The sequence below is a fragment of the Macadamia integrifolia genome, chromosome 4 (genome assembly GCF_013358625.1).
Source record: "Macadamia integrifolia cultivar HAES 741 chromosome 4, SCU_Mint_v3, whole genome shotgun sequence".
Lineage (NCBI taxonomy): Eukaryota > Viridiplantae > Streptophyta > Magnoliopsida > Proteales > Proteaceae > Macadamia > Macadamia integrifolia.
The window spans coordinates 20,512,781-20,524,312 of record NC_056560.1 but is presented as its reverse complement, the minus strand read 5'-3'; the positions used below and the strand labels follow the sequence as shown (position 1 = coordinate 20,524,312).

Sequence of the window (11,532 nt, the reverse complement as noted above, 5' to 3'; positions counted from 1 at the left end):
TTTTGCCATCTCTCAATCTATTAGATCTAATGGTTAAATGAATTCTAATGGTTGGATAAGATTTTATGAATAATATCATAAGGGAATTTTGGACTTTTGTGATTGAGGTTAAGTGGTTAGATTTTCTTCATCTATTATAAAGCAAAATTGCCAATGCTATGTTTGGTTGTAAGAGGAATTAAAGGGAAAAGAAGAGAAATTTTCATACTTAAAAAGAAATATATGTAATCATTACCCATGTGACTTTAACATTAACTTCAAATCATGCTAAATTTGATTATAAAATTTCACTTTACTTTGTATCCAACACCCGTCGCTATAATATGTAAAATAAAAATTACATGTAAAATCTATCATTATTAAATATGGTTAAAAAAATTAAGTAACATATACAGTATACAATCATATAGGGTAATGATTATAAACATTTCTTTTTAAAATATGAAAATTTCACTTCCCTTCCCTTTAAATTTCCATTGCAACCAAACGAAGCCTAAAATTCTCCCACCATAGAATACAGTATACAATCATATAGGGTAATGATTATAAACATTTCTTTTTAAAATATGAAAATTTCACTTCCCTTCCCTTTAAATTTCCATTGCAACCAAACGAAGCCTAAAATTCTCCCACCATAGAATACAGTATACAATCATATAGGGTAATGATTATAAACATTTCTTTTTAAAATATGAAAATTTCACTTCCCTTCCCTTTAAATTTCCATTGCAACCAAACGAAGCCTAAAATTCTCCCACCATAGCTGTTGAGCTAGAGTTGGATAAAATCCATGGCATCTTTATCAATCCATTATGTTTATATCTTAGAAGAATTTGTTGGAATATGCTGCTAAATTTAACATGCGGTTTGTCGAGAAACCGAGGCCATCACTTTCCCCCTCAAATTGCTCAAACATTAGTCTGGATGTGAGTAAATAGAGGTCAACTCTTGCACAACTCTTTTTCTCCTTCAAAACGCACACATACACTTAAAATGGTTTGGGTTTGTGAAATGTTTAGGAATCTAAAAGTAGCTACTTGCAAAGGTATCAAAGGGTATATTTGTGTGCATTTAATCATCCGGCATATTTATCGGTAGAATATAATCGTTTTACTAAATTAATGTGTTAATAATAGTTACCAAAAAAAAATACTGTCTCGTAATTAACATTGCTCTACCCATCAAAATCACTGATAAAACATTTCCATTTTAAAGCATTTTTCAACTCGCTGTTTGGTATATGTTGGAACAAATTCTAGATTTAGAACACAATCTGAAAACTAGAAAATAGAGGAGAACCAGGTCATGTTTCAGAATAAGCTCTAGACCTAGAATATATTTCAAGAATACATACCCATTAGGTTCGTAAAAAGTGGGAGAGGACTGACCATTGAGGTTAGAAAGGTGACCATGGAGATTGACAGTGCTAGGTTTTGCACTGTCATAATGGGCGGTGGAAGAAGATCCTGAAACCCCAAAACTTATTATGGGTTCTTGTTTATGATGAATAATATTTGCAAAACCCCTCGTGACCCTATGTTTATAATAGGTTTTTTCCATCGTCACCTTTGGAGACCAGTCTCCTCAGTCAACCCTTTTACAAGAACCTTGTCAACTTGCTTGGCCACTGTGTCAGCATACATGCCAATGAAAGGCTGCATAGAGGCATTTAGGCAGGGGCAGTGCCATCTTTTCATTCCTTTCCTGCATGCCTGGGCATAGAGACACAAGCAGACGGGTTCTTTTCTTCTAAACATGAAGGGTGTGACGAACCGTGCTTGCCTGCATGGAATTTTGCAATCCACTTGGCATTCCAAGGTAAAACAAACATGTTCAACTCCCGGATTCCGTTGAGCAGAGCAGGAGATGCAATCTTGATAATGGACCCTTAAGCTTGCCCTATCAATCCCCGAAGGCCTAAGCAGAAGTTTCTGATATGATTTAGACCACTTTCTTTTGACAAGGACCTCCACTTGACCCAAGAGTAAAAATTCAATCTGGTCAGACCAAATTCTCAATATTTTTCGTCCACCAATATGATTATGACACATCAGCAGCTCTTGTTGTTTTCTCATCTCATCCAAGGCCGGGTTGGGTCATATGTGTAGGCACACATTTGTGATTCAACTCCTCAGCTCAGCCCAGACAAAACCTGGTTACAATAACAATTAAGGATCACAATGCCACCAGCAGCATATTTGCTCATCCATCCAATAGGATGGGAATCCATCCAACATACCCACTGATTTCATTTTAGGGTTTGCCAGAGTGGTTAGTTAATCAAAGCAATGCAGGGCTGCCTCGACATGATTTAAGCAGCAAGCCACGAAACAATAACAGGAACACCTGCGAAGAAAACCTGATATATTTACAGACATCCCGGAGCGACAAATGCGATTTTCTTTTACAAGAAATTATACCAGAAACGGACCTGATGTATCCATACACCCATTTACCCCATCTATCTGTCCCTTGATCAACTCCCCAAATAACACAGTCGATGTACAGACGCAGCAGATATTCACAATCTAACAGATTAATACTGAGTAAGATGCAAAATCCCGAATGGTTAGCCAAGGAACACGACCTCTAGTCAAATGCAGTCCCTTCCATTGTGCTTCTTGTTAAGATATAAGCCTTGGGCGTTTTGTAACTGGCTCCTTGAATGGTTCCAACACAGAATCACTGCTAAGTGGCACATCATTGATTTCAACATCCATATCTTTTGTGAAGTCAGCCTCATTATGGGGTGAGCCAGCATTTTCTGGGTAGGAGCGAAGAGGATCATCAGTTTCATTGCTATTAGCCAGTCTATTCAACTCCAGTGAATCTTCAACAATATCGCTTTCCAAACTCTGACCATCCACCTCTTGAGAATCTTCAACAACATGTCTTTCTAAATTTCCTCTGGGAGGTGAAGCAGGGCATTGTGTGATACACTCAACTTTTTGTGGTGATGCTTGGCTCAACTTCTGGGAATTTTGGAGATTTGGAGACACCACATCCTTTATTGGGTCATGCTCATCAGCCCCTCCTGGTGAACTAGGTGATCCACAATCTGAGGGGTTACGGAATATGTCCCCATCCCTGTGTTCATCCAGTTGAATGGATACTTTTGGGTTCAAAAGCATCTCGAATTGTTCACACTCTTTGGAGGAAGGTGAAGATGTTTTACAAGCTTCTTTTGTCAATCCAGCCAGTGGTTGACAATCTGCTGATGGAGAGTACACAAACTGCTCACCAGTCTCTGAATCTTCCTGTTACCAAACCATAAACAGGAAAGAACAAGCAAGAAATTCAGATATCGGATGGTTTTCCATGAGTTCCATCAAAATATCGTAAGGATCTTCTGGGCTAACTTCACATATTTTAGAGAAAGAAGATCCCCTTTTTTAAGACTAGAGGAAATTTATAAATGGCCCAGTGCTTCAATTCAACATAGAAATAGAAACTTAATAGCACTGAGCAGAGAAAATGACAAGTTATACAGGTGATCTAAAACTCTTCATTGAATTTGTAAAATTATAAAGAGAATCAATCAGTCTTCATACTCTGCCGGTCGTCCTTCCCTAGAGGCAGTTCTAAACTTGTCTTTTACATGGTTGTAGTTCCAATTCCGTATCTATTATCGGCAGTGTCAACCGAGTATTTACAAAATTATGCATCTATGGTAACAAGCAGCAAGTGCATAACATACATCTGTAACATGTGCCCCTGGATAGTCCTCCCATTCTTGTGAGTTTTCCCTGCTCAATAATCTATAAATTCTTACTTCTCCTATTATGTTGGCATCATTTGTCTATTGATTAACTTAAATACTTGATACAAGCTTTCAATCCTGCCAGTTGTTGACAACCTGCTGCTGGAGAGTACACAAACTGCTCACCAGTTTCTGAATCTTCCTGTTACCAAACCATAATCAGGGAAGAATAAGCAAGAAATTCAGATATCAGATGGTTTTCCATGAGATCCATCAAAATATCGGAAGGATCTTCTGGGATAACTTCACATATTTTAGTGAAAGAAGATCCCCTTTTATAAGATTAAAGGAATTTTATAAATGGCCCAGTGCTTCAATTTAACATAGATATAGAAACATAATAGCCTTGAGCAGAGAACATGACAAGTTATACAGGTGATCTGAAACTCTTAAACTGAATTTATAAAATTACAAAGAGAATCAATCAGTCCAGATATTCTGTCGGTCATCCTTCCCTAGAGAGTTCTTAACTTGTCTTTTACATGATTGTAGTTCCAATTCCAAATCTATTATTAGCTGGTTTGTCAGAAAAGTATTCACAAAATTATGCACCGGTTCAATAAGCAGGAAGTGCATAACATACATTTGTATCATTGGTCCCTGGATAATCCTCCGAATCTTGTGAGTTATTTCCACTCAATAATCTATAAATTCTTTCTATTAGGTTGGTATCATCTTTTCTATTAATGAACTTAAATATACTTGAGAACTTGCAGAGCATTTTTTTTTTGTGGGCAACACATCCAAGGATTTGACACAGGTTAGGAAGAAATATGAAGCAATATGCCAGGCATGTTGGCCAAATAAATGTTTTGAGAAGATTTGGCATTGGGCAGAGGGCCATGAAGGAATGGACCATCTGGATGTGAAACCCACGTGTGCTAGCTTTGTTAATTCCACATTGCCGCTTTGTTAAGCATAGGTGAACTTAAGATGGCATGAACAAGTGCAATGAATAGACTTCGTGCATGTGTGTATGTTTATGCCTGAAGAGTAGGCTCATTATGAGCATAAAAGCATGTGTCGTATTTCCTTATGACGGAGGAAACCAAGGCATATAATGATTTTAGGGGAGAAAAGTGTGTGGACCACTTTTTAGGCAACTTAAAAAACAACTTTGCTGATAAGCTATCGATCAACTATAGAATAAAGATCTATTGTCCGCTGATGGGTTCAATAAATTCGAGTTGGTGGTAGGTAAGACCTAAAAAGAGGCTCACTCGACCATGGCTTGAAATCTCAGTCAAAACCATCAAGACGTTGCAACATCTTTAGGTTTCCACGAAGGTTGAAATGAAACTCGGTTAACTCAGGAGGAATGCAAGGTTTCAACCAAAAATTTGGCATTTCAGCTGAAATTTCGGTTTCCAGTCAGTTTCGGAGCAAAACAGTGCATATAAAAGCACTATTTCGATTGGAAGGGGTGGCAATTTCGACCCATATTGTGAGTTTCGTATGGTTTCTCCTCTTAGAGGGGAAAAACTCCAACCCATATTTGGTATTTTTGGCCAGACCACCCATATTTTCTTGGTGGAACAAAGTGTTGGGAGCTACTACAACACATCTACGACGACGATTTGCCGCATTTGAGCAAGATTTATGGAAGATTCAAACTTAAGTATGCCCTTTTCCCCCCAAAGGTTTCAAGCCTTTCCAAAATTCTGTGGTATTTACATAGAGTTGGAAGGGTTTCATAGAGGTATTTTAACCTTTTGTACGCTTATACTTGACTACTTGTAACACTTGAACTTGTCTACTTGTACTCTTTTTTTTTTTTTTTTTTTTTTTTTTCTGTGAATAAATAATTCATCACCAAAGAAGAAGAAATGCATACAACCCCTAGGGAGGAGGAGGAGGAGGGAAAACAAAAACAAGAACCAATCCTCAAAGAGAGGTTGGGTTCCTAAGCACAGAGCTAGGTAGATCCCAAGAAGCAACAATGTGACAATTTATTGGGGAGAGACTACAAGAGGATAAAACTTTTGAAATCTTGGCTTTGACATCAAAGCAGATAGAGCCCCAAATCTTTCCAAGAGGCTGAGAGTTGGAGGTCCATTTCCTATGATTTCTCTCCATCCAGATTTGATTTATGGTAGCACTAAAAGCAAGCTTACCCACAATATCACAAATAGTCTTCCCCTGAAATGTCATATCCATCTAGATCCACTCTCTCTCAAAAGGGAAGTATTTTCCTGCTAGAAGGCCAACATTTGGCAAGCACACCTTTCCAAATAGAGGTGGAAACGAAGCAGGCGAAAAAGAGATGAGCAATGTCCTCCAACTCAACACCACAGAGATAGCACAAAGAAGAGGTAGGGATTCTTCTTTGGATGAGAAAAGCTTGCGTGGGCAGGCACTTGGTGAACACACGCTAGGCTGTAAAACTTTGCCGATGGATGTGATGCTTGAACCAATTAAGCTTGTGCCAAGGGGAGGGAGGGCCATGAACCCTGACAAAGTCTCAAGCAGCCCTAGCACTGAAAAGCCCCGACGAGGAAGGGACCAGCGGATAGTATCATGCCTTTGTTGTCAAACTCTAGGGATGACAGGCAAAGAGTTCCATATATCGGAAAGTTGGGCTGAGGAGGACGCCGGAGGGGTCCAAATACCAGAAGATAAAATGTCAGCAACAAGGGCATGCTTAGGCAATCCATAACTATAGATGACCTCACACTAAGGATAAGGGATAGAACTCCCTTGGGATGCTAAGAATCAAGCTAGAGATAAGTGGAGGCCCCATTAACAATCTGAGAGGAGATAGCCCTAGATATGGATGGCCTAATAGCGATGATCTTGCGCCGCACCTATGACGCAACAATAGAGATTCGAACAGTCCAAAAAGAGTCCAACTAAAGGATGCTTGAGTAAGTGCAATCAACCCAGATACTTTTCTATTTTGAGACCAATTTCCAAATCAACTTGATAATACCAGCCGAGTTGACGTCCTTGATAGTCTCAAACCCAAGGCCCCTTCAGCTTTAGGAGTACAAACAACCACCCAACATAGAGGCCAGATGAATGAGCAATTACTTCCTTTCCAAAGGAACGAGGCAAAAATGGATTCAAGCCTGGAGATGATGGACTAAGGCAAGCCGTAAATGCCAGACCAATATATGTAGGAGGCTTGAAGGACTTATTGAATGAGCTATAATCAGCCTACAAAGGAAAGGAGCTTTCCTTTCCAAAGTTGGAGACGCTTTTAATAAGGTCAAGCATGGGAATGCAGTGGCAGGCAGAGAGCCTCGCAAGAATGAGGGATAGTCCAAGGTATTGAACCAGAAGATGGCCAAGGGCAAATACAGTCTTCTCAAGCAAAGAGGCCTTGATGATGGCAAATACCGTCTTCTCAAGCAAAGAGGCCTTAAAATCATCAAAGACACCAACCAAGAAGAGGAGAGATTTGGCAAGGTTGATGTGGAGGCTTGGCATGGAGGAAAATTGGTTCAAGTATTGCATAATGGTGTCTAGGGATGAAGCATTTGCTTTGGAGAAGATCATCAAATCACATGCAAAAGCAAGGTGAGTAATCTTGAAGGCCTTGCACTTTGGAATGGGAGATATGAGGTATTGATCAATAGCAATTTGCAAACTTTTGGAGAGAACTTCCATTGACAGACATAATAAATTAGGGGATAGGGGGCATCCCTGGTGAATTCCCAAGGAGGAGGAAAGTATCTAGCCGGACTTCCATTAACCAAACCGAGAAGTGAGGGGAAGCAACATAGTGGTAGATCCAATTAGCAAACACCAACGGGAATCCCATCTTGATCAAGATTGAGGAAATAAAATCCCATCTCACCGAATCAAAAGCCTTATGAATGTCAATCTTCATGAGAGCATTAGAGGAGTGAGATTTTCTATCAAGCCTTTGACGGTCTCATGACAGAGGAGGATGTGTCTCCAATACTTCTGCCAGGAATGAAAGCCAACTGGTTGTCACTAATAAGGGAATCAATCACAAGCTTTATTCTATTGGCAAGAATCTTGGCAATGAACTTGTACAGGGGGTTGCATAAAGAGATTGGCCTAAAGTCATTCATAGAATTTTCTCCTTTCTTAGGGATGAGGCAAAGGAAGGTGCGACTAATTTCCTCTGATCTGATTAGGATTGAAGAAGCTCTTGATTGCTTTGATCAAATCTTCTTTGATGATATCCTAAGAACAGGAAAAAATCCCATACTGAAACCATTAGGACCACGGGCTCTGCTTGCCTTGTGAGATAGAATAGCAACTTCAATTTCATCTGCAGAGGGTATAGCCAAAAGCAAATTAGCCATATTTCCAAGGATGAATATGTTTATAAGGCCATCTAGAATGGGGCAAGCCGGCGAAGTTCTCGGATTGAACAAGTTCTTGAAATAGTCAACTGCAATAGCTTTTATCTCATAACTTTAAAGACTTGGATGCCATCCAAGTTGGTGTGCATTGGGAGGGAATTGAAGTTGTTTCTAGCTTTCAAAGAACAGTGAAAATAAGCCGAATTGGAATCTCCCAACTCCAGCCAATTAATCCTAGCCTTCTGTCTCAAAAAACTTTCTTTTAAGCAAGAAGAGGAGAAGTTTGCCGATTCAATCTTTTCCTCATCAGCCAGGGAGAGATTCAAATGATCAGTCCGGAGTTGAATCTGGATGGAAGCAAGCTTATTTCTGCAATCAATAACTTGAGAAGAGATATTCTCAAAGGAGTTAGTATTCCAAACCTTCCTTCACATTCCAGATTTTTCTAGCCAAAGCAATAAGGGGGTGGAGAAAGCTTGGACAGGCTTGAGCCAAGCTTCCTTAACAATGGAATGGAAGTTAGGATGGCTGGACCACATGTCAAAAAATTTAAAGGGTTTAGGCCCAAAGGAAATGTAGGGTTGGATTAAGAGGGATATGGGGCTGTGGTTTATGACTAGGGACTTGAAGACGGCACGGGAAGAAGGGAAGGAAGAAAGCCAGGTTTCATTCACTAACACTCTGTCCAACTTACAAGCAATACGGGCGTCACCTGATCTTTTATCATTCCTAGTGTAGTTGATACCAGACCATCTAAGATAATCAACAACAATATCATCAATGCATTCATTAAAAGATATCTACCATGGCTAAATCGAACAACATTGAAGTCCCCACTTATCCCCTAGGGATGAGATCCAATCTGACCAACAATATGGCGAAAATCATTCCAAATGACATCTCTGTCACCCATATTATTGGAGGCATATATGGCTGAGAGAGAGAGAGAGAGAGAGAGAGAGAGAAAGCTGCAGGCAGAATCCGAAACAGAGAGGTGAAGGAGCTGGGGGGTAGAAGATAAAAGAGAGACAAAGAGTTTAGTCTGATCCCAGAGGAATTGAATACGACCGTTTGGATGATTGGAATGGTTGGTAATGAAGTTCCAACCAGGGGCAATAACGGAGGCAATTCGAGCAGTAGATGGCTCTTTCACATGCGTTTCAAGTAAATAACGAAAGGCAGGGCGAAGATCCTTAATGAGAAGCCGAACAACAACATATTTCTAAGGGGAGTTTGGACCCCTGAGATTCCAAAAAAGGCCCTGGGACATCAGGCCAAGTTTGAGGGATGCAACAATTGCTGCATAGAGGAGCCAGGCAAACTAGAGAAAGGTCAGGACCTATAACGATGCTGATAAGCAGGGGGAAGAGGCAGGTTTAGGAGGATCCAGGTGACTGAGAGGAGTGGGCAGAGACTTGGGGTTAGAGTTATAGGTTTTCTTGGTGTTGGCTGAAATTTGTTTTGCTTTGGATTTGTTAGCGCGTAAGGAAGAAGGTTCAGATCTGGGCAGGTGGGTACCTGGACCCGTGATCAAAGGGAGAGATGGGCCAAAGAGGATGAGAAGATAATTGGGTTTCAGATAATGGAATAGGCCTGGAGAGGGTTGGAAGGCCCATTAGGGTGAGGCGATATTGTATGGGTTGGAGAAATGGCAAGCAAAGTGGGTGGGCCAGGGGAGGAGAGGTTCGACTAGGCCAAGTATTTCGTGATAAGGGAAGTGTCCAGAGAATCCAAGGTGGGTCCTACCTCCAACGCAACAGTCGAAGGAAAAAAGCCAACCGAAGCGTAACCATATCAGGGATGCCATGGAGCCTTTGAGAACCCTCGATCAACTTCTGCGTAAAGGGCGAAAGTATACCTGATGAAGCCTCACTTTGAGGAGACGAGGATCGAGTGCCAGAGCTGGAAGATCTGGAAGAGTTTGAAGATTCTTCTCTCGAGGAAGTTTGAGTCTGAGGAGCCATCGACCGAAGCATGTTCAAGATGAGAAGGACCAGAGGGGATAGCTTTTTAGAGGTATGGGTAGAGGAGAGATGCTCATCGATATCTTCCCCAGTAGACTCCAAGATCGAGAACCTATTTTTCCCAGGAGGTAAAGCATCTTGGACTAGCAGATCCTTTGGAGCTTCCGTAGTATGAGTACGGTGGCAATTGCACCACCTGATTTTCCCCCTGCCTCTCGTCGGAGGCCGGAAAGGAAGTCCTCTATTATCAACAAACATGATCGATCAATCTTTATGATGAATGGGGCCAATGGGGTCAACAGGCACATCTCCATGGGACTTAGAGACTGGGCCTTTGGCAAGCATACGGCAGAGTCATGTCCAAAAACATTGCGTGATTGGCACTGGGGAGGTCTCTAGTCGTAGCGAACAAGCTATTGGAAACTAAACTCATTGCCTTCCTGAATAGAGATGGAGGGGAGAGGTTAGGAAGCTAACACTTCAACGCAGATTCTGGTATAAGCCAAGCGATCCTCTCAATTGGTCCTGGCATCATAGCATAACGGGGTGCCTAGAACCGAACCCACTGAACATAGGCCTTCAGAGCACCAAAAATGCAGGGGGAGCCTTGGCAAAGTGACCCATAGGGGAATGGTCGAGCAGTCAACATGGTTGAGTAGAAGATGTCACTGCCAAGGTTGGAGGAAGATAGGCTTTTGACCAACCAGCCAGGGACTTCTTCCAGGTTATGAACCTTATCTTGTTCATCAGAGAACCCGAACATCAAGAAGCCAGAATCCAGAAGATAGGTGTCAACAGTTTCAACATGCCTCCATTACTTGAGCAAGGAGAGCTTGACCAAATGGAAAGGAGGATGTCAGCCCAGGAAGTGACGAATGAGAAGAGTTCTTCCAGCAAGAAGCTTTAGAGTCCAGGATACCTTTTGGGCATTTGGTAATCAAGAATATCCAAGCTTGGAGGGAGGGATGATATGGAGAGGGAGGCCTTCGGTTGGGAGGGGGGAGATGGTGTGTTTGAAATAAGAATTCCGGGCTTCTCCCAAAGGGAGAGGGAGGGACAAGGGAAGCAGCAGGGGAGGAGGTAACAGGAGAGATGGGAGGTGTCATCCCCTCGCTAGGAAGAAGAAGAGATAGGGTGAAAGGGAGAGGATAAAGAATAAAAGAAAGAGAGAGGAGGAGGAAGGAGACAGTGGAGGATGAGGGAGACGATGCGAGAGGGAGAAGGAAGGGTAAGAGAGAGAAAGGGAGCAGCCTGGCCTTGAGGAAAACCTTCTGGGAAAGGCGAGAGAGAGGAGAGGTCGATATTGATGTCACAGGAGTTTACTTTGTAGTGTCAGAGGTGATTTTATTTATGGGTCAGACCTGAAACTTGGATCCGGTCAACATGTCAGAAAAACCCAAGAGGCCATGTGGGTTTCACATTCCTCCTCACAGTAGGATTCTCTTTATGACAGTCCTTGGACCAATATGAAAAATTACAAAAGAAATTTATCAACTATCAACAAGTGGGCCAGTGTCGAGGGTATTTTCTT

The 11,532-nt window shown here is 41.5% G+C and overlaps 1 protein-coding gene across 2 annotated transcripts in view; it reads right to left on the bottom strand.

The window, feature by feature from the left end:
• Nucleotides 1-2,347: 2,347 nt before the first annotated feature.
• LOC122075097 (probable ubiquitin-like-specific protease 2B) overlaps nt 2,348-11,532 on the bottom strand; it is a 50,041-nt gene continuing 40,856 nt past the window's right edge. For both annotated transcript variants that reach the window (XM_042639996.1, XM_042639997.1), the window contains exon 15: nt 2,348-3,257. In XM_042639996.1, coding sequence (XP_042495930.1) covers nt 2,625-3,257 — 633 coding nt within the window. In that variant the 3' untranslated portion in view covers nt 2,348-2,624. The remainder of the gene's footprint in view (nt 3,258-11,532) is intronic.